Source organism: Trichoderma asperellum, chromosome 3 (assembly GCF_020647865.1).
Source record: "Trichoderma asperellum chromosome 3, complete sequence".
Lineage (NCBI taxonomy): Eukaryota > Fungi > Ascomycota > Sordariomycetes > Hypocreales > Hypocreaceae > Trichoderma > Trichoderma asperellum.
Genome location: NC_089417.1, coordinates 1,991,172 through 2,013,512, shown reverse-complemented (window position 1 = coordinate 2,013,512; position 22,341 = coordinate 1,991,172). Strand labels below are relative to the sequence as shown.

At 50.6% G+C, this 22,341-nt stretch overlaps 6 protein-coding genes across 6 annotated transcripts; 4 read left to right on the top strand and 2 right to left on the bottom strand.

Moving 5' to 3' along the window:
- The first annotated feature begins 330 nt into the window (after positions 1-330).
- On the top strand, positions 331-3,201 carry TrAFT101_005230 (uncharacterized protein). Its single transcript, XM_024900869.2, has 5 exons — positions 331-1,206; positions 1,287-1,753; positions 1,829-1,868; positions 1,934-2,348; positions 2,434-3,201. Exons 1-5 carry the CDS (start codon positions 1,138-1,140, stop codon positions 2,904-2,906), a joined length of 1,464 nt encoding a protein of 487 aa, XP_024757572.2. The 5' UTR covers positions 331-1,137; the 3' UTR covers positions 2,907-3,201.
- Positions 3,202-6,611: 3,410 nt separating this feature from the next.
- Positions 6,612-11,056, top strand: TrAFT101_005229 (uncharacterized protein). Its single transcript, XM_066127412.1, has 4 exons — positions 6,612-7,422; positions 7,541-8,001; positions 8,341-8,585; positions 8,716-11,056. The coding sequence occupies exons 1-4, from the start codon at positions 7,383-7,385 to the stop codon at positions 9,773-9,775; spliced, it is 1,806 nt and encodes a 601-aa protein (XP_065983523.1). The 5' UTR covers positions 6,612-7,382; the 3' UTR covers positions 9,776-11,056.
- A 212-nt stretch (positions 11,057-11,268) lies between these two features.
- On the bottom strand, positions 11,269-12,465 carry TrAFT101_005228 (uncharacterized protein; the record flags this gene model as incomplete). Its single annotated transcript, XM_024906977.2, has 1 exon — positions 11,269-12,465. One exon carries the CDS (start codon positions 12,463-12,465, stop codon positions 11,269-11,271), a length of 1,197 nt encoding a protein of 398 aa, XP_024757574.1.
- A 2,347-nt stretch (positions 12,466-14,812) lies between these two features.
- RPN11 (multicatalytic endopeptidase) lies at positions 14,813-16,848 on the bottom strand. Its single transcript, XM_024900882.2, has 3 exons — positions 16,615-16,848; positions 16,239-16,492; positions 14,813-16,141 (listed from the first exon to the last, which is right to left on the bottom strand). The coding sequence occupies exons 1-3, from the start codon at positions 16,678-16,680 to the stop codon at positions 15,448-15,450; spliced, it is 1,014 nt and encodes a 337-aa protein (XP_024757577.1). The 5' UTR covers positions 16,681-16,848; the 3' UTR covers positions 14,813-15,447.
- Positions 16,849-17,168: 320 nt separating this feature from the next.
- Positions 17,169-20,058, top strand: RPD3 (histone deacetylase). The gene is made up of 4 exons (XM_024905471.2): positions 17,169-17,612; positions 17,705-18,005; positions 18,095-18,636; positions 18,699-20,058. Exons 1-4 carry the CDS (start codon positions 17,418-17,420, stop codon positions 19,737-19,739), a joined length of 2,079 nt encoding a protein of 692 aa, XP_024757578.1. The 5' UTR covers positions 17,169-17,417; the 3' UTR covers positions 19,740-20,058.
- Positions 20,059-20,297: 239 nt separating this feature from the next.
- TrAFT101_005225 (uncharacterized protein) lies at positions 20,298-22,279 on the top strand. The gene is made up of 2 exons (XM_024900871.2): positions 20,298-20,942; positions 21,043-22,279. The coding sequence occupies exons 1-2, from the start codon at positions 20,662-20,664 to the stop codon at positions 21,977-21,979; spliced, it is 1,218 nt and encodes a 405-aa protein (XP_024757579.1). The 5' UTR covers positions 20,298-20,661; the 3' UTR covers positions 21,980-22,279.
- The last annotated feature ends 62 nt before the right edge of the window (positions 22,280-22,341 follow it).

Here is a 22,341-nt window from a genome sequence, read left to right as displayed (position 1 = left end):
GAAACTGATAAAGAGGACTTGCAGAGACGGCGTCGTTGACTTATTTGTGCCGGCGCATTCTCAATCAATTTGGCGGAGCAGTTGTCTTTCGAGTTACTTGCTCATCATTACAACCTTCAGCATCTCTGCTAAGAAACTCCATGTGGTTACATATAGCCTGCCAAGTACCAGCTTTCGGTGGCCATTTTGCCGAACCATCTTCAATTCCGGCAAGATTGATTAGATCATTATGCCCCCTCTTCCCCCCGGCGAAGTGCACGATATGCCCGCGTACCTTGCAACGTAAGACGCCTAAACCAAGCCATTGCTCCTCATCATGTAACCCACCGAGACTAAGAATCCGGGGTAAAGAGTCGTATTCGTGAGCTAATCTGCGACTTCTCCGCACACCGATTACCGACACCGCCAGATCCCTCTGCTGGGCCCCCCCGTTCCACCAGAGCACTTATAAGCATCGCTGAACGCCGTCACGGCTTCGTTCGAGCTCTTGCCCTCGATTATGCTCCCTTCGGGCGGACTCTCTTTGCTCATTTGTCATTTCTGCTAGTTGCTGGTCGGCCAAGCTCCTCCAAGCATCAACACCCATTTCCCCCAGAAAAAAACACCCGATGTGACCCTGCAAACGCGTCCACGAAACGGCCGAACAGGGCCGTATAAGAGCTAGGAGCTGTTCGCTTCCCGTTGAAAAACCCCCCAAGACCCCCCAAATCTCCACTCGCGACTTTCTCAAGAACCCGACTTCATTCGTTCGGCTATCAAATTTGCCGGGCTCGGTAGTTGAACCCTGCGTTGAAGGCAAAAACCCTAGACAAACAAGAGTTTGTCCATGCTCCCCCGCATTCCTCCTGATAGCGACTGTACATGTAAATATGCCGAAAATTGATAATCCCATCGGCTCCGAGATATTCGGATCTGGGACTTGTCTTTTTATTTAGATATATGTTGGCCCGTGTTGCGAGATTGAGCGGCAGCGCGATCATCTGGTTTTCCCTTGGTGTCTCTTGCTTCCAACAAAGAGAATATCGCCAGTCTCAGTCCCGGCATCAATTTTTTTCTCGTCGTGTTTTCTTTTTCAATTCGTCTTCTATCAATTGAACCTCTTGACTAGCTTGGTGTTCCTCCCCAACGCATCTCAAGATGGATTCCAAGGTCGAAGAAGGGGCGACAGCTCAGCAAATAGACATTGATGTCGGCATCCTCAAAGATGTATGGCAAGCTTCGTTTTTTTATCCTCTGCCACTCACCGTATCAGTCGTAAAGGCTCCAAAGCTAACTTCAGCTTCAAGGACATCCCACCGTCCCAGGCGGGGCCCATGACCGAAGCAGAGAAGAAGCTTCTTCGGAAACAAGATCTCCGCATCATTCCCATCTCAGCAGGCATCTACTTCCTCTGCTTCCTCGACCGCTCCAACATCGGCAATGCCAAGGTCCTCAACGTGTCGGCCAACCACGACCTGCAACAGACGGCCAATATGAGCAACAAACAGTTCAACGTCGCGCTCATGGTGTTCCTTGTCGCATACGCCGTGTTCGAGGTTCCCAGCAACATCCTTCTCAAAAAGCTGCGGCCCAGCAGGTGGCTTGCCTTTTTGATGTTTTGCTGGGGCGTTACCACCATGTGTATGGGCGCCACGCATAACTTTGCTACTGTGACGGGTGTGCGGTTCTTGCTTGGAGTGTTTGAGGCGGGTTTATTCCCGGGGCTGGTGTATTACTTGACATTCTGGTACAGACACGACGAACGTAGTGTGCGGTAAGCAGAGGACAATCCGATTATTCCAAAACCTTTTCGTCTTCTAATTAGCTGCTAATATGATGATTTTGATAGAGTTGCCTTTATTCTCGCCTCTTCGACATTGGCAGGAGCGGTAAGTACCAAAAAAAATTGCTTCATTTTATACAATGATTTGTGTATATACTAAAACTCATGTAGTTTGGTGGTGCTATTGCCTACGGTATTGGTCATATGGATCAAACAGGAGGCTTGGCCGGCTGGCGTTGGCTTTTCATCCTCGAGGGCATCCCATCCTGCCTATCTGCTTTTCTCGTCTTCTTCTTCCTGCCCGACTACCCAGAGAGTGCGGGTTGGCTCACTGAGTCGGAGAAAGATCTCGCGGTCCAACGTCTATACCACGAGGGCAGCAAGGGCCACCATCCTAGCATGACATGGCAAGATGCCAAATCTACGCTTACTGACTGGCGCCTGTATGCTCACTACATCATGTACTTTGCTGTTAGCCCGCCGTTTGCCAGTCTCAGCCTCTTTTCGCCATCTATTACTAGCGGTCTTGGATACGTTGATCTCAAGGCGCAGCTCATGACTGTACCTCCTTGGGTTGTTGCCTACGGTAAGCCTCTTGGATCTTTTCTTTCTGGTTTTATTTTGATAACAAAAGAGAGAATATGGAGTGCTAACAATCGTCGGTTCAACAGTCTGCCAAATCCTTGTCGCCATATCAGCTGACCGCTTCAATGCTCGTGGATTGCATGCCGCGGGTTCTGCCTTGGTGGGTGCTATTGGCTTCATTGTTTCCGCCGCTCTGCCGGCAGATTCCTACCAAGCTCGTTATGGCGGCCTCATCCTCGCCACGGCAGGTTCATTCTCATCTATTCCCCCGATGCTGGGCTGGCTCACCTCGAACGTTGTCAGCACCGCATCTGTAGGGCTGGCAATTGCCATCAACGTTAGTATCGGTGGAGGAATGGGACAGATTCCCGGTGTATGGATTTACAAAGCAGACGAGGCAAAGAAGGGTTATCCCACTGGCCACTGGACGAATGCAGGCTTCTTACTTTTCCTCACGATTGTGTGTCTTGGGCTAAGAGTGTTTTACGGGCGTAAGAACAAGGCCTTGGTCGCTCATGGAGAGCGAGAAGGCGTGTCCGTTAGACTCTACAAACTGTGAAATAGGATGGCGTCTCTTAAGGGGGGGCTGATGGCAAATGGGGATCATCTGAAGATAATGAGAATATGATGCTGTAGCTTAGCCAGGACAGATATGTGAGCGAGATGAGGGCTTGAATCAATAGCGAACAAGTCATGAAGGATCATTTTGTTTCACATTTACCGTTGCACTTATATTTTAACAGCTAGATCTCGGATAACCGAAGGAAAAGTGGGATGAACCCTCCAGGCATCTTTTTAACCGCAAGCGAGGCCTTGAAATTTACCACTAATGTACTAAACCGGCAACATTTCACAGCATTTTCAACCCTACGTGAGCCTTGGCACGACTATATGGATTAGACCTCTTATAGCCCGATAAAAAGTGAGAAATCTTTTCTCGTGTATGATCTGTATAGGCGTACCAAGGCCTCATGCAGGGTTAAAAATGCTGTGAAATATCCACTTTTAGACGGAACAGTGTTGAGGCCTCACGCAGCGTTAAAAATGCTGTGAAGAGGTCCTACTTCTGATACCCCGGAGGGACAGGTGTCAACGCCTCGTGCAGGATTAAAAATGCCGTGAAAAGATCGTGGAGTAAATGCGGACCACTCTGATTTGTTAATCCAAGAACATCTTATATTCTGTCATTTATGTTCAAGATAGCATGAGCGATCAGTTGAGTTGTTATATCTAGATCGCCCCCCATTGAACCAGATGACATTCATCCTGGAGTTACCACTTATTCAACAAACGACCGTAATCTTGCTGGACACTATAATGTAAATAGATAAATTGAATTATCAAGACAACCTCATTTTATCTTGATATTCGTGTACTATTTTTGTAATTTGGCGATGGCTACTCGCATGATACTCACCAAGGCGTTCCAAGCAGTAACCTACATACGATTTCTTGGTACGCACGATATCGTTTTCTCCCTTTGTAATCTCCCAACCCGGTCAAAGTGAACATTTGTTATGCTTACAAATACGCCACTCTTAAAGCCTTTATCGATCTGCAAGTATCAAGCACGACTCTATGAGGCCATCTGCTTCACTGTACAAGATAGGTAGCTAACATCACCAGTGCGTGAGTATGTTCCTACTTGGGGATGCATCCAGCTGCTGGATATATGAAAGTTCAGCATTGGAGATTCCTAAAATGGACCACCTCCGGCACAGAAGCTCCGGCGGAGATGGAGATCTCGCAGCACACCTATATTTCTTAGATGCTAAGTTTACTGGCTTCTACGGAAACAAGTCCCGTCTGGCCGCACGGTCTCTGACAATGCACAATGCAGATCACAAGTGGCGAATGATAGCATCGCCTCTCATCAGGCCTCGTGGGTACGTTTCAGCTATATCCATCTGAATGTATGTAGCAGCATTCCTCGTTTTTCTTCTGTATTGGCCCATTTCCACTGGCAGACGGTGGTCTGTTTCGCTCTGATTGTGTGAATGTAGCTGTAACCGTAGTACCGTACATGTATGCAGCCGATTGTGCATCACGTAGTGTCTATTCCAAAGCCTCAGGTTGCTGAAGACAGTAGTCATGTTGTCTACCTAGAGGCAATGACGTAGAGCTTCTTGAAGGGCAACAAATGCTGCAATGCCATGTGACGTCACGATGTAACTTGGTCGTAGGCTACTGGTTGTCTGACATCTAAACGGCTGCGGCTATGGGCTATGCCGTGATCATAGGAATGGCAACGCCTCAGCCCAGGAGATGTAAAGCGATGCTGGCTTTGGTCGATGCAACAGATGATGCAGGACATGGCCTTTGTCTGTTATGAGCCGTTATTATATACGTGTTATCATGACCAAGTGTGCGTAACACTAATATCTCCCGAGTTGAACGGCTTGGAAAATTTTGCTCTAAATAGTCTGGAAGCTAAAAGCAAAATCAATATCGAGGTAGTAATAGCAAGCAGTAGCTTGGTCCAGGGATTGGTAAAACAACATCTCCATTGATCGCGCTGCTGCAGGGCCATCAATAGCGTCTGCGTGTATGGAGCACATGTGAAAAGACGTTTAATGCATTGGGTGTATATGATGGCTTAGACTTGGAGGCCCGCTGTGACGTAGACGGACGGCGACTAGCTCTAGCATAGGGACACATGCTTTTGGCAGTAAAGTAGCTAAAATGCTTGGCCGAGTTAAGCGGACCAGATGGAAGCAACCGTGAGAAGAGACTCTGCCTTCTCTGCTTTATCTATGTATTTGCTTGTTCAATATGGATAAGCTCTGCCGTTGATGCACACCTACGTATCTGTAACGTAAGCGAGCTGCGCAGGTGAGAAGATCGACAGGCGCGCATCCCCCAGCCAAGCAACCAAGGAAGCTTATTCAGGTGATGCTCAAGCAATTTCGAAGGATTCATTCGCCTGTACGGAGCACATAGTCTTTGTTTTCCAGACTCTTCGTCCTCTTCTTCAGAATGCCGCCGTGCGGTATCCGTCCCGATTAGTGCATGTATTATTGCGTCGTGCATACCAGACAGCACTGGACCTGCGATCTGGACCGCCCAGCCAACTGGTCTCGTGCGTCAACGCAAAACAAACGCGCATCTGGAAAAAGCGCAACGCCAAGCCTGCGGCCGTCGAGCCAGGCCAGGTTGCCAAGGGCTCGAGCCACCAGCAACAAACGCACGCGGCTGGCATGGGGCGCATGATAGAGAGGCCCAGGCTGAGTGATAGTGCCTGGCAGCTGGAGTTGGAGGCCCGGGAAAAGCGGGTTCCCTGCTTTTGCGTGTTCCTTGGCCTCGGAGTTGCCTCATCCTCATCTGGAGGTACCTCAAGCTCCCGCTCTGCAGGCTGGGTGCCAAGGTATACCTGTTTTGATGGGGAGTCATCCCAAAGTGATTACCTAGGTACTGTACGAAGCAGATGATCGACTGCCCGTGCATGACACCATGTACTCGTATGAAGTAATTCAGTCAGGTACCTGGGCGTATGTATGCAGTAGTAGCAGCAGGCGACTTTTTTTTCTCTCCTATCTCGTGCTCTGGCGTTGCCACCGCGTTCAATTTATTTTGTCCCGCGCGTTCCTTAGCAGGGCGGCTGCTAAACCCCAAGCCGGCCCGCAGCAGCATCGCCATTGCCAGGTAATTGATCTCATTCATCTCATTTAGCACGGAGTACTCCGGTGGCTGGATGTTTAGCTGTCAGCCCGGCGTTTGAATCTGCAAGCCTCTGCGCCATCCGCCCGGGTCTCGACCCGTATGCCTGTCATGGCGTGCCCACCCGTCTCTGCTTTTCAATACCTGGCAATGCCTAATAGGCAATGCAGCGGACCTGGCTGCAGCGCCAGCAGCCACTCCCAGCCAGCACCTGGTAGCCGCTGCGCGCGCCAGTGCCGCAGCAGGAATACGGCATGCATGTTTAGGCACATGAATAGTCCTGTCAACTTCGCGTCAGTGTCGCATGTATCTTGTTTTCTTCTTCTCATTCTGCGTGGACATGGGAAATTGAATGTAACCCCCAGCTCTCTGCTTCTGGCTTCTTCCAATAGTAGCACTGCCAAGGTTTCTCGTAGTGTAAAGCAAAGCCATGGTACAGTATTATGTCGACATGTGCTGTCCAGCAGCGCGCGGTAGCAGGGAACATCGTCATCAGTGCAGGCAGCAAGGCGAAGTCAAAGTCAAAAATAAGAGGAAATTAAATTATGGAAATAGATACAAAAATAAAACCATGGTATGCTTATGCGCAGCCTTGCGCACATTTTTTTCCTAATTCTTTTTTTCTTTCCTCTCTCCTCTTTCTCTTCTTCTCCGTTCTCCTCCTCCTCCTCACCTTGTTTTTTTCCCTCCCTTCAGCAAAAACAGCTGCCGACAAAAATACAGGGACAAGCACTAAGAAAATTCCCCACCACTCTCCCTTCTAGCTTCTTCCAGGGCCGTACGTCACTTTCATCCACTTGAATTTACCGTGCCGGCCGCCTTTGTCCTCCCAGAACCATCGCTAATAAGTCGCTACACGCCTACCTGACCTTGTTCCCATTTGTTTGCCGCCCCAGCTACTCTCTCTTCTTCCTTCTCTTCCATTTTCATTTACTTGTACCTTCGCCAGCGAATACATTTTCCGTTTTCTCGATTCAAACACATTCGTCTGCTTCAGCCCAGCGTCACCTCTCCGAAGTAGAGACTTTACCCACCCAGCGAAGGAGAAAAAAAAAAAAAGAAGCCCACTACTTGCTGCTCGCAAACTTATTTCAAAACCCCGCATCATCGCACCTCCGCGCCGAACATACGCTCGTCATTCTCGGCAGCGTGTTGCTATTAGACACTGCGTTGCATTTTCTATTCCTCTCTTCACTTGTGCTGCTTCCACCATACAATCTGAGGCTCCCTCTTTTCCGTTTCCCCCCCAAAAAAATCCTGGTTATAAAAAGGCACACAGAGGAACAAGACTCTTGAATTAAGCAGCATAGAATAATCGAACATTCCTACCTGTGTCTTTCACCACGCCGTCGCTCGATAGCGGCGTCTCTCGGCAGCCATGTCTACTATTCAACAGATCAAAAACTTCATCCGCCACGGTATGACCCAGTTCCATCAGCGTTTTCGGCATCCCCTCCGTTAATATGATCGGATGACTGTCGCTCAAAATTGCCAAAAAGTAGCGAATTGGCTTAGCTAACAAAACTTGAATCCTAGGCAAACAAGCTCGTGTTGGTAATTTTAACGAAGAGCCGCAAAAGAATGAAGCCCCCCAGCCGATACCACAGCCACCCCCGGAGAAAACTGCAGCAACAGGTCCTGTATATGGCATACCCGCCGGAAACCAGGAGCCCCTGTCAGCGTACTCAGAAGCTCCCAACGATCAGCAGAACCGAGCTGCGCAGGCAGGCAATGCCGCAGCCCACCATGTCGAGCCGGCTCAGGCCAATGGTACCAAGGGCAGGAGGGTAGATGAGGCGAACCTGGCTCAAATTGTTGCTGAAGAAAATGCCAGCAAGGGAAAGTTCCCGAAATACCCTGATTTGGATCGATGGGAGCTCCTAGAAAAAATGGGCGATGGTGCTTTCAGCAATGTTTATCGTGCGCGCGACCTGACCGGAGAGCATGGCGAGGTTGCCATCAAGGTCGTTCGCAAGTATGAGATGAATCGTATGCAAGTAAGTTGAGGCAATTCTTCATTTTCATCCTTGGTGTTGTTTTTTTGCCGTCATGATATCCTATTCCCTTAGCTCTCTCGCTCCATCAATGTCGTTTCTTGCGTCTTCATCCCGCTTTTACCAACCACGGAGAGGGGTTTCCCCCAAAAATAGGGAAACAAACATTTACATCCAGACTTTCAAAAGATTCCAAAAGCTGCAGAGGTGCGAAATCTTATTTCCTATAGTCACACTTTTAGCCCCGTATCTAGGGTGCACAGTGTAACGATGCCAGTAGTTGTGGCATCGAATACAAGGAGAGAATGCTTGGAAATTCACTGATGCTAACGTCTAGCCTAGCGCTCGAATATTTTGAAAGAAGTTCAGATCATGCGTCAGCTTGACCACCCCAACATCGTCAAGCTCATTGAATTTTCCGAATCCAAGCAGTACTACTACATCGTGCTGGAGCTGGCTCCCGGTGGCGAGTTGTTCCACCAGATCGTACGACTGACGTACTTCAGCGAGGAGCTGTCTCGCCATGTCATTGTCCGAGTGGCCAGGGCGCTGGAGTACCTGCACGAAGAGAAGGGTGTTGTCCATCGGTAAGTCTTGTTTAGCAGTCCTCTATTCCCATTTCTAAGCAAAGCTATGGTGGGTGGGACAGGGGTAGTCCCACCTTGACGTCATATCCGCCCTTGCCTAAACAGGCTTTTGCTGACACATGCATTGCAGCGACATCAAGCCTGAAAACATCCTCTTCAACCCGATACCCGTCATTCCGTCCAAGCACCCAAAACCCAAGCAGCCAGGAGATGAGGATAAGGTCGATGAGGGCGAGTTCATCCCTGGATATGGAGGAGGCGGCATTGGCGAAATCAAGATTGCCGACTTCGGCCTCTCCAAGATTGTGTGGGAAACACAAACCATGACACCCTGCGGCACCGTTGGCTACACTGCACCCGAGATCGTCAAGGATGAGAGATATTCCAAGTCGGTTGATATGTGGGCACTTGGTTGTGTTCTCTACACATTACTATGTGGCTTCCCGCCTTTCTATGACGAAAGTATCGAAGTCTTGACGGAAAAGGTTGCCAAGGGCCAGTACACCTTCCTGTCGCCTTGGTGGGACGACATCTCCAAGTCTGCCAAGGATCTGATCAGCCATCTTTTGACGGTGGATCCCGAAAAGCGTTACACCATCCGAGAGTTTCTTGCCCACCCATGGATCCAAGAAGTAGGACCAACCCCTAAAAATGAAAAGAGACCCGAGGTTGTGCCGATCAAGCCATTTGCAACCGCCCAATTCGAGGATTCCGGAAAGCGATACGATTTCCGATCCCCTGCAGCTGTTAATCTCCGTGAGGTTTTCGATGTCAGTTATGCTGTTCATCGTCAAGGAGAGGAAGAAATGAGAAGGGCCCAGATTGGAGCAAGAGCTGGAGGTGCTGGAAGACCTCTTGGTGGTCTCAATGAAGAAGACGAAGAGGAGGAGGAGGAAGACAGCGATGCTGATAACATGGATATCGACAAGGACACCAACAGCAAAACTCAGGCTCTAGAGCAGAGGATGCAAAGGGCCAATATCCAAGACCATGACAATACTCATACTCGTGGTCGCGAGCGAGAGCGAGCCGGTGAGAGAGGCTATGGGCAGCATTCCGCGGCCGTGACCGCTGCTGCACGACAGCAAGTGCGCGAACGACAGCGACAAAAGGGCGCATTTGAGCTCAATCTTGACAACGCAACACTGCTGGGGAAGCGAGGCAAAAAGATTCCCGTCATGGGAGCGTAGAAGCTCAATGTGGATGAGCAATCAAAGCCCGCGACACCGGAAGATAAAGCTGCCGTCGATGGCATCTTTGCCATTGACTTCTCACCCACAAGCGAGTCACCGCCTCGCGTGGATGAGTCCTTTATACGCGACATTTTACAACCAAGCATGGCGAGCGCAATTTACGACAATAAATATGTGCTTGTCGGATCAGATAAAGACGCACACGGGCTTGATGCCAATATAGGAGGCGTATTGGAGTAATGAGGGAATGGGACGGAAATGTTCTGAGCGGTTTTTTTTTATTGTTTTATCTTGTATCCAGCTTCCTTCATCTTGTAGAACAAAGAATTGAGAAGCCTGAAGAACAATAGTATTGCGGGGCAGTATAAGGAGGAATCATGGCTGATACATGGATAAGGGAGTTTTTGGTATGATGTGAGCATGATTTTGTTTTTCTTCATTCGTTGCTACTTGCTGCCAATACTAGGGTTTTCGTACAGACGAACGGTACGACATGGCTAAAAACTTTTTCTTCACGTTTCTGTATCCTATTTTCTTTCTGATTGTGTTGATATCGCTGCATGTGTGGAGCTCCTATCCTATTCGTTTACTCAAGTCTCAGCTAAGGGGAAGAAAGGAGAGAGGAAAGAAACACAGTTTCATCAAATAGGTGGGTAGTTGGGCATTGAGTCTAGCAATGCACTCCCACCCCTTTTTTTTCTATTGTACAGTAAACTATCAATCTATGGGGTATGGATGTGTTGAGCCTTTGGCTTTTCAAGGGTCTTAAAAAAAGAAAAAAGAAAAAAAAAATCCTGGTGTGTTTGTTGTTTCAATATTTGTTGAGTCCTGTTGACTTTTTTTTACTCTTCTTCTTCAATTACCATGACATCATTATTCTGTCTTCCTTCCTTTCCTCCATTCGATGTCATTAAGTATTAAAAAAAGAAAAAAGGGAAAAAAAGGAGGCCCCTTGCGTCATGTATGTCGTGCATAATCCCCCTGCCTGCCATATCCGGTATCCATCAAATCGTGTCATTCTTGGCACAAAAAAAAAAAAAAAAAAAAAAAAAAAAAGAGACAAAAAGAAAACTCCGTCGTGTAAGAAGAATAGAGAGAGAAATGGAATGAGAAGAAATGTAAAGATAGCAAAAGAAAGGGTAAAACCTAACATGGCCGAAAGAAAAAGAACAAGGTAAAAGGACAAACAAAATAACCTGGTCAAGTTGATATCTCGTCAATTTAGATGATAGCCCCCAATAGATAAAAACGACAAAAAGAACAGAATTAGATTGCCAGAATCAGTAAATTTGGTTTGTTTGTTTGTTTGTTTTGTTTGGCTCGTTGGTTCGTGTTGTGGCCGATAAAGCAGACGTTAAGTTGGTATAAAGTTGAAATCAGAACGCTGTTAAACAGCCGTGTTTGTGCGAGTGTGTGCATTTGGATGCTGAGCCCCAAGCTCTCAAGCGCTAAAGTGGCGCATAATCAAGGAAATTCGTGGTTCATTCGATTCATATCCACGGCCTCACATCACGGGAACGAGTTGATAGTGATCTCCTTGGTGCTGGTGGAGGGCCTAATGGTTGGATAAAGGGTGTAGAGTCTGAAGGAGAGAGGGGCATAAAGTGATGAAAATTCTGATGAAAGTTCTGATGAAAGTTCTGATGATAGTTCTGATGATAGCTTGTAAAAGGCGGTGGCGCCATGGCTGTGGTGGGCGACATAAATGTGGTGGGTGACATGAATGGAGAAGCAAGAAGGAACTGCGGTGACATGCCGTCAGTGGAATGGGAGAATCCTGAGTCGGAAGTCGCCGGCGAGTTGAATGAAGGCACCATTAGTGGGCGGAAGCTCGGTATCCGCTTGGTAACCCTACGGAGAGATGGTGGTGTTGTGCTATTCTCAGACTCTGAGAGATCCGAGTCGTGAAGGCTGTGACGAGTCTGGCTCTGGCTATAGTTGTAGTTGTAGGTATTGGCAAAGTTATGGCTCTGGCTGCGGCCATGGCTATTGTTGAGGCTATAACGGCTGGTGGATGTCCTAGCCCTTGGCCGTTGGGCCGGCACGCTTGGGGCGTCAATCTGCGGCCAGTCCATTAGCCCACCATCGCCCTGGATCTCAAGGCCGGCAGCCGTAAATAGAGGCACAGTCTCGGGATAAGAGAGAGTGAAGGGGATCCAAAAAGATCGATTTATAATGTCTTTGGCACGTTCTGGAGTAAAGCGCTGTATCGGATCTGTTGGCGGGACCTCAGCCATGCGTTTCAAGATCCAGGCCAAGTACCGCGCATAGAGGGCCTGGCGCTCCGTAGACGAGTTGTGCAGGCGAGAGACGTAGCTACGGGCGATGGTGTTGGCGATACTAGGCAACGTCACCATGCTTGCCTGGCCTGGGCCAACCCGGACTCGCTCCAGCGCCTCGAAGCCGTTCTTCATAAACTTGATGCATACGGGACAAGTGCGGCCGCTGGCAACGCGCACGCTGAAGCCATCGGGGTTGTCGGGCAACGGTGTCATGCCCTTGGCCAGCGCCCAGCAGCGAATGGCTTCCTTGGACTCTTCGGGACAGGTAATACTGATGTGATCGGGGAAGTAGGAGCGGTAGCCGTAGTAGATGAGGGCGGCGGTGCCGCAGACGGCGTAGGGAATGTGGTCGAAGAGGCGGCCGACGCACTCAATGACCTCGTTGACGGTGTCGACGTCCATCATGGCGATGACGTTGAAGTTCGGGTTCGGGGTTCGACTGCGACTGCGTTTGCGACTTCAATTAACGCGGGTGCTGGTTGCTACTTCTGGCGACAATGCTGGCGTAAGAGCCTCTGGCTACCGTCCACTGCCAGCACCACCGCGGCCACCACGACGTCTGTTGGTAATTGTGGTGGTAACGGTGGTGGTGGTGGTGGAAGTCGAGGAAGTCGAAGACGCACCCGCAGATATACAAGTAGGTCGGTATTCGTGGATGCCGGCAGTGTAGTGCCACTACGAGCTACAGTGGTCGTGGACGTTGGGACCGCCAACAGCTCCTCTGCTGCCCACCCGTGAACAGCACAGTTCTGGTGTGTGTCGTAACGGTGGTGTTGGAGGTATTCGCATCAGCCGACGCACGAGATGCCGGCGCCCCAGACTGCGGAGCAGGGGAGGACAGGCGATGATGCGATGCTATAATTTTTTTTCTTTGTTGTGGTGGCTCCTGCAGGTGCAGGTAATGGCAACGGCGATGACAGCAGCGGCGGCAAACAGGGGCTCGCGGGCGGATCTCCTGCGAGGTTAACCGACGCCGCGGCCACAGCGCTATCGTGTAAATGATGGATTCGAGGACCCGGACGGGATGGACGATGGCGGGATGGGTGAGTGCCAGGTACACGCATGGGGGTGGCCGTCGCCCATAGAGGGCGCAGCGGGCGACGATGGGATGCTCTGGCAGGTATCGCCGGCAGCGCAATTCATGGGAGAAGGACGCAGAATCGAAGTGGACGTCGATGCTGAAGAAAAGCGTGAATGCTGCGCCGCGACCCCTGCAGCTGCAGCCACTGACAGACACTGTGCAAAGTACCCGAGCACGGGTTTACGGGTACAGGTACTCCCGGGCCCAGACTTGCGATTCGCGCGATGGAGTCGCTCGCCGTCGTTTTAACGGCCCCAATGGTGCTTATAGACACGAAGGCTGCTCGAATACTGCTCGCCGTCTCCAGTGCCACGGCTGGTGAACGCGTCCAATCCGCGCAACGCATGTACAGGTACCGCCACCGCGATCGCTTGTCTGGTGTTGGTGTTGCCGCCGCAGCTGATGATATTAATTCGACGTCCAATTTCTGGATTGTTGTTGGTGCGTCGCTGCTCATGCGTCTGCTGGGGAGTGGCTCCGCCGCGGCGTCCACTGGCAGGCGCTGGCTGGCAGCAAATGCCTGCTGCTGCAACCGCTAGAGAGCAGCAGATGGAGACGGGGATGGCTGCCGCTGCTGCAAGCCACTTTGGCGTCCCACAGCCTGCTCCTCTGCGAGTCCCTGTAAATGCTTTGGCTGGGCATTAGTACTCGCATCCAGCCCATCTTTATACATAAGTGCCGTAACGTCGTCACCGCATATACCATGTGTACTGTACTTGGTCGTCGCAACCAACGGCCTCATCTCTAGCATGTCTCTCGTTTCGAGCTTCCCTGCGTCTGCGTCTGCGTCTTCTTCTTTCTTCTTCTTTTTCCTCAGGCTGCATCTGCATCTGCATCTGCATCTGTCGCAGCCCTCAGCGCTGCTAGTTCCACTGCTAGCTCTGCTGCTCGCAGTTAGTGGCTGCAGCGGCCTCACCAGAAGAGCCAGTCTGCAGCAAGCTGGGGCTCTCCCTCCGCAGCACCCTCTTCTCCCAGCAGCATATCCACCGCAGCATCCACCCAGCGGCCAGGATGAATCAGCGCCCACCAGCCCGTCATCTGAGACTGTGGCCTGTCGCTGCTTGGGCGCCGCCGTGGGGCCTCGTCGCCTCTTTTTTTTTTTCCCAGGCCGCAATCCCTGTGGCTCTCCACGGGCCCTGCGAGACACACCGTCTGTCCACTGATTGGGGGCCCCGGTCTCTGCGTGTTTACCAGGGCTCATGCGCGTCTCTGCTTCAGGGGAGGACAAGTGAAGAGAGGAGGGGTCGAGCCCGAGGGGTTGACTGGAGGGCTGAGACCGCTTAGAGCGTCGCCGCCAATCGAACCAGCACCGGCTGATGCCAAAAACCGCCGTGTGACTGCTGCCAAGCTGGATCCCAGTGCCCAAGCGAGACCACAGATGGCGTGGGATTTTCCTGCCTGGTCTTGGGTAAGTGGCAAAACGAAAACGTAATATGTCTTATTATTTTTCGAGGTGGTACTGTGGTACTAGGCTATTTGCTTCTTCCTTCGAGTTGCTGGTATGGCGTTTGTTGGGGTGTACAACATGTGCAAGATTGAGTGTGTGGACGAGTGAATAGGCACGTAGGCAGGCATACTGTATGTAAGCATTGCGCAAAAGCACACACGATGCCGCGGGATACACCGACTTATACGGAATGGATCAACAGCATCATGCTGCCTTTGGAAGCAGCTGCGTTTATGTGAATAACCCTGGACAGGCTATCGTCCTATCCTTGCCATTTTAATTTTCACATCCGCTACCTCAGTATGCACTTCGTACGCCAAGCATTTTCGCTCTCTTCGTGTTTACAGCTACTGCAGTTCTCTGTCCTCACAGCACATCAATACCAAAAAATTCTACCAAGACGCAAAAGGCGGCATAGAGACCAACACGTTTCCCATAAAATAGTGACATGTCATGAATCGTGCTGCCCGACTACGGCTTCATGCTCCCAGGTGCAGGGGGGGGCCCAAGCATTCCTCCAGAGTGACAACGACAACGAACCAGCTACTAGTAATACCACACGCACGCGGACACTACTATTCGCTCATGGTCACGCAAAAACCACCATATGACCGGCCACCGCCCCAACAACATATAGCAACATGTTGTCTGATATACGGTCACCGCCCTAAAGACCCGTCCGTGTCATTACAAGCTTCTTTTTAGCAGCAGTTTATAAAAAAAAAATTATGGTCCTGTTCCTAAGTATTTCTCAAGTGCTGCCCAACTACCACCACCTTTTTTTGTATGTAGTAGTAGTGGCTTAAAGTAGTGCGAAAAGAGTCGTGGTAATGGTTGCTCTCCCTGGCTTGCTCCTCCCTTATAACTCCTCCTCTGTCTCCATCTGGTCTTCATTTGATTGGGCAGCCGCTCCCAATGCCCCGTTCTTCTTTGGCATCGTCGCCTCCTTGTCAATCATTTGCCTCGACACCGACACGATGTTGTCTTCAATCAGCTCCTGGCCCACGTCCTCCAAGTGCTTCTTGGGGTCCAGCTTGCCAACGTAACGGGTCTTGAGCTGCTCCTTAGTCAGCTCAGTCTCCTCCTTGACTCTCTTCTCGTAGCCATCTGCCAGGCTGACTAGTCTTTCCAGACGCTCCTTGTTCTTCTGTCCCTCCGTCCGGAAATCATCCATTTCTAGAGCTTCCGTCCATACGTGCTTGTGGAGATTCATGAGCATATTCTCTTCTAGTGCCGTCTTGCGGTAGTTGATGCCAATCGAGTAGTAGTGTCGGTTGAGTCCATGGATCAAAGCCTGGATGGATGGCTTGTTCAAGTGTCCCAGGTTACTTGTGCTCTGTCGAGGCTCCTGGCCCATCATGAGTAGTTGTGGGTTGATAAGTCGGAAAGCATCGATGACGACCTTGCCTTTGACTGACTGTATAGGATCGACAACAACTGCCACTGCACGGGGGTTTAGCTGCTCAAACGACTGCTGAGTATTTATGTCAACAGAAGAAAGCCAGCAGCCAAATCCAGGGTGCGAGTGATACCATCCGACGACAGCTTCCGGTCTATGCGTCTCCGTTAGCTACAGTCATTGCATAATTTGGCTTTCTCCTTTCTCCTTTCTCCTTCCAGGCCAGCCATGTACGGTTCGTAGCAGCTTACCTTCCAGTCTGCCGCAGCATATCCATCATCTTGGTCTGAAATACAGGATCGACAGCTTCAACACTGACTCCTGTTCCGCTCTGGGGCATGGCAAACACGTCCATGACCTTGACTGTGAAATCGTCGACGAATTCGCCCAGCATGAGACCCATGACTTCCATCGGCACGCCTGCTCGGCCGTGCCGGAGCATCTTCAGCAGGGCTAGGGATGAGATGTAGACCGTTTCGGAGTTATCGATCAGGCTAATGTTATCCTGTAATGACGACGCCCGTTAGCCACAAATCGCCGCAGCTAATCTCGGACATGCAGCTTGCTCCAGCTGGAGGGAATATAGCTGCGTCCAAGCAATGCAATTCCAGCAGATCCAAAGCTTACCGTGCCTGGAGTAACTCCTCCCAACCCCATGCCACCTCCGCCCAACAGATTCCTAAATCGCTCCATGCTCAAAGTAATGAAATGTGCTGTGTTTAACGGTGTAGATGAAATAAACGAAAGATTTCAAACGAAAGTCGCAATTGGAGAGCTGTAGAAGTGGCAGGGAGAAGAATATGTGTGCGTGTTTGCGTGTTCCTAACTTGGTGTTTGGGCCCCTCTAGCAGCTAGCTGCTGATATCAATGACCGTTGACGCAGTTGTCCGGCAGCCTGCTACAAGGGTTGGTGGCTGAATAATCAAGTCACGTGCAAAGCGTTCCGATCAATTGGCCACGCTTACGTTAGTACGGACTAGTAACCAGCAAGCCTTGCCCAGCTACCTTTTTTTCGGCAATAGACAGGCCAATCAGATGCCACTGCCGTGGATGACAAACTTTTCCCAGCAATTTTGGCGGACCAGACCGAGATTTGCAGCCTTGCCGCCCCAATATTTATCCGCGTGTGTTCGCCAGCTGCCGCAGCAGCCTCTCTGCTTGGCCGCCGCGCTTCCCTTGCCGAAAGTTAATCGGCTTTCCGCTACTACGATATACTCAACTTTCCTTCACATCTTCGCCGCCAACGCAGCTATGCGAAAATCCTTTTGACCGAATCACTCGCATTGCTGCTCCATCCGATTTTGGATTTTTCTCTTTCTCTTTTACTTCTTTTTTCCCCCCCCAATACAGAGTAGCATCAACCACAGCCTGCCAACCGGCGCCTCTCGAACTCTTACAAGCAAAGCAGCTCAGCGTTGCAACTTTTCCACATGGGCGACACCACCATGTCGGGACTCGGTTCGGTGGCCCTTAATGGGTCATCACCGAAGAAAGTCGCCTACTTTTACGATTCTGACATTGGAAACTATGCCTACGTCACCGGTCATCCTATGAAGCCTCATCGAATTCGATTGGCCCACAGTCTGATTATGCAGTACAATCTGTACCAGAAGATGGAGATTTACGTATGTGAACCATGGGCCTCTTGTTATTGCGACTCCTCGGCACAATAAAGGTACCAAATGCGATTTTTGATGGGATACTGACAATGCAACAGCGCGCCAAACCGGCTACTCGCGGCGAAATGACCCAGTTCCATACCGACGATTACATCGATTTCCTGCAAAAGGTCACCCCCGACAACATGGATAGCTACATGCGAGAACAGGGGAAATACAATGTCGGCGACGATTGCCCCGTTTTCGACGGCCTTTTCGAATTCTGCGGCATCAGTGCCGGCGGCAGCATGGAGGGTGCAGCGCGTCTCAATCGGCAAAAGTGCGATATCGCTATCAACTGGGCTGGCGGTCTACACCACGCGAAAAAGTGCGAAGCCAGTGGCTTCTGCTACGTGAATGGTGCGTTGTTTTATACATTCCTATACATTGCCATACAAATGGAACCCATATCATTGTGTAATTTATATCATCTAATCACTGGCTGGCAGACATCGTCCTCGGAATCCTCGAACTCCTTCGATTTATGAAGCGTGTGCTCTACATCGATATTGACGTCCACCACGGTGACGGTGTTGAGGAGGCTTTCTACACCACCGATCGTGTCATGACCGTTTCATTTCACAAATATGGTGAATACTTTCCCGGTACCGGTGAGCTTCGCGACATTGGCATTGGGCAAGGCAAGAACTACGCCGTCAACTTCCCTCTCCGCGATGGTATCACCGACGATTCGTATAAATCCATTTTCGAACCTGTCATTGAGAACGTCATGAAATACTTCCAGCCCGAGGCTGTCGTCTTACAGTGTGGTGGAGACAGTCTCTCTGGAGATCGTTTGGGTGCCTTCAACCTGAGCATGGATGGTCACGCCAACTGTGTCAACTTTGTCAAGAGCTTCAACTTGCCTACTTTAGTTCTTGGCGGAGGCGGCTACACCATGCGTAATGTTGCCCGAACGTGGGCATTTGAGACAGGTGTCCTGGTTGGCCAAGAGATGGACCGGACCCTTCCATACAACGAGTATTACGAGGTTGGTCCATATGTTATCCTCTTGTCATTACTTAGAGCGTCTTGTGCTAATGCGATTACCAGTATTATGCTCCCGATTTTGAGCTCAATGTTAGGTCCTCTAACATGGAGAATTCTAACAGCAGAGAGTATCTGGAGAAGATTACTGCTGCCGTCATTGATAACCTCCGCCACACCGGCCCGGCCCCATCGGTTCAGATGCAAGATGTTCCTCGGAAACCCTTTGGTGGCATGACCGATGAGGAGGAGGCTGAGCTAGATGACATGGACGAAGATGAAAATAAAGACGTCCGAATGACTGAACATCGCTGGGACAAGCGTGTTGAGCACGAGAATGAATTTGAACCCAGCGACGATGATGAAATGGCCCGCGCAAATGGAGCCACTCGTGCTAACGGCAACAAGAGAAGCTTTAACGATTACCGTAAAAGCGACAAGGAAGATAACAGCGAACGCGCTTCCCCCGCCGCTGCCACCAATGGCGGTGCTCCTGAAGCGCCAGCCGCAGAAGAATCCCACGATGTTAACGACGACACCATCGAGGATTTTGCTGCCGAGCAAGAGAAGATGGCCGTGGATAAAGAGGCTGAGCCCGCTGAACCTGAAAAGGACAAGGAAGCGGAGAAAGAAAGCGAACAAGAAAAGGAGAGCGGCAAAGAAAAGGACAAGGTCGATGACGATGGCGACGTTGGCATGGCCGACGATTCGGAGCCTAAGGAAGAAAAAATCATCAAGGAAGAGCAGGATGAACCTGAATCAGCCCCCGAACGAGTTCCCAGCAAGAGCCCCGTAGCGGAAGAAAAGCCAAAAGAGAGTTCAAAAGAGAATTCTGAGCCAGCTGCCGACGCCACTACCGAAGCTGCTGCTACTGCTGAGGCTGAAGCTGAAACTGCCACCGAAGTTGCTGCTGAAGCTACCGAAGCTGCTGTTGCTGAAAAACCAGCTGCCGCAGAAGAATCAAAGCCTTCAGAAGCCGAACCTGAAAAATCTCCCGAAGCATCATCTGATGTGAAAGAGAAGGCTGAACAGTCCGCAGACGCGATGGAGGTTGATCAAGAAAAGGAGGAAGCTGAGCCTAAGAAGGCCAGCACACCGTCTGCTTGAGCATCCCCAAGCAGCAAGACCCTCGGCTTGGCTTATATGGAGCAAGAGAACTCCAAATCACGTTGATGCAGTTCACGTTGTAGATCAGTGGGTAGGCGAGAGAGGCGTTTCCGGCGCAAGGGATACTGGCGGGCCACATAAAAGCAGATGGCAATATCGAGCCATCTGTTGAGCGCCAGGCTAATGTCTTGTTCGATTCTTTATTAAGTTTGGCTGATTTTTTCATTATTATTATTTCTTATTTGCTTGGAGTCTATATCAGTAGCGTACAAAAGAGTAATTCTATAACAAATTCAATAAAATACGTCTTGGAAAAGCCATTGTCGTGATCTAATTGCAAACGTTGCTAAAACCAATTGTCTTCTATCGTACTCCACGAAGAATGCTGTCTGTCTGAATACATGGTGCACCTTGCTCCACAATCCAGCAAATACCGAAATTCTTCCGGCATGCAAGGCTGCTGTAAGGTACCCACTAGGCCTCTCACTACCTTGGTACCTACTGATGGCTAAAAAAAAAAAAAAAAAAAAAGTAGCATGCTCGTGTCCCACCATAGAACCTGTACACAATTTGGGCCTATCGCTCCGACCTGATAAGAAAAGTGAAGAGAGGGAGTCTATCGTCCAAAGACGCCCAAGTCAATGTAGCGCTAACAAATCCATCGACTACGCCTCATTGCGAGGGAGAAGACGACGAAGACGAAGAAGAAGAAGAAGAAGAAAAGAAGGGAAGAAGGGAGGCAGCCTGGTGACTCATAAACGACTGTCACTTTTGTATTTTTATTTTTTTTTCTTTTTATTTTCTTTTGCATCGCCACCATCCACATCAGCTTTTCCCTTCGGCAGCCGTACTAGCATCTCGAAATTTCAACCACCACTCTAGCCTCCAGCAGGCTCACAGATCCTCTCTTCGCAGCGTCGCAATGTCGGCCCCCGTCGCTGCTGGCTCCTCGAGGGCCAATGGCAGCGATGCCGACTCCGCGAAACTGGCCGTCCTGAAGGAGCTGCTCTACGACCGGTGCAGGGAAGAAGGCGACATGTTCTCGCAGGACGACCTCCTCCGCATGGAGGTGATACCCAATCGGGACCTGCTGCTGCTGGCGCGGGTCGTGCAGTCGCTCAGCGATGACAAGCTGTTCATCACGATGAGGGAGGCGTCCGGACAGGTGCTGTGGAAGTGGCGAGACAAGCAGGAGGCGCATAAGTGAGGATACATTCCCCTCCCCAATACATGGATTCAAATCTGCGTATCTCTCTTTGGTGGAAAAAAAAGCCTTTGCTAACCATGTGTTCTCAAACTACAGGTATAAGCAATGTACGACCGATGAGCAAGTCATGGTATACTCCCTTATCGACGACTCCGGCGGCGATGGCATCTGGACGCAGACGCTGCAGAAGCGCCTCAACATGCACGACTCGGTCCTCAAGAACGCCATCAAGCAGCTGCAGGCAAAGGGCCTCATCGCGCCCTTCAAGAACGTCGAGCACCCCAACAAGAAGATGTACATCAAGGCCTCCATCCGGCCCAGCGACCGCGCCACCGGAGGGCCGTGGTACACCGATCAGGACCTAGACGAGGCTTTCATCGAAGACCTGCAGCGTGTCGTCTTCGACTTTATCAAGCGCCAGAGCAGCTACCACAGCACTCATGGCGGTGCCGCCGCAAGAGCAGCAGCAGCCGCCGGCGGCACACAAGCCCCCAAAAAGGGCGTCATCAAGGGCGGACTCGCAGCAGCAGCAGCAGCAGCAGATGCGATCAAGGGCAAGAAGCGCGACGCCTCCGAGATGGAAGGCAAAGCCGCTGCCCCCAAGCCCACCCCATCTTCCCGCAGAGAACCCGCCCTCCTGCCCTTACCAGCCGGCTACACAGCCTACCCAACCGTCCGCGACATCGCCCGCCTCCTCTCCTCCAGCGGCATCACCAACAACACCATCCTGTCCGAGGGCGATGTCAAGAAGCTCGTCGACGTCCTTGTCTGGGACAACCTCGTCGAGCCCGTCCGTATTGCGGGAAAAGTCGGCTACCGCGTCTCGCGCATTGCCAAACAGTCGGTCGAGAGCTGGGCCGGCCGCGAGGACCCTTCGGGCCGTGACGGCGGCCCGGAGCTATACGTCAGCCCGTTGGCGGAGGTGCCGTGTGGACGGTGCCCCGTGTTCGATTTATGTGAGGATGGTGGTCCTGTAGGGCCCAGCAATTGTGAATATTTCAAAAAATGGCTGGGCAAGGATGAGATCTTTTGAAGAGATGACGAGAAGGAGAGGGAGAGGGAGAGGGAGGGGGAGAGGGGAAGAAATTATCAGATATCAATTTGCATTGTTTGGAGTTTATTTTTGGCATGGGATATTCCTCGCAACAGTCTGTTGGGAATGTGTATATATCTCTCTATACTTGGCACTTGGCGCATAATGGGTCAGCAGATAGGCTATTGCAGAAGATTGAGCGTAAAATACATGTTGTATTGAGACTCATAAAAAACACTTGACTTCTCACAAGCCTCGGGAGAATCCTCCTAAAGCGCATATTCTTATAGACAAGGGTCCTGACACGCTGACATTCCTTTCCTCTATAAGATGCCCTTTACATTTACATTGTCTTTTTTTTG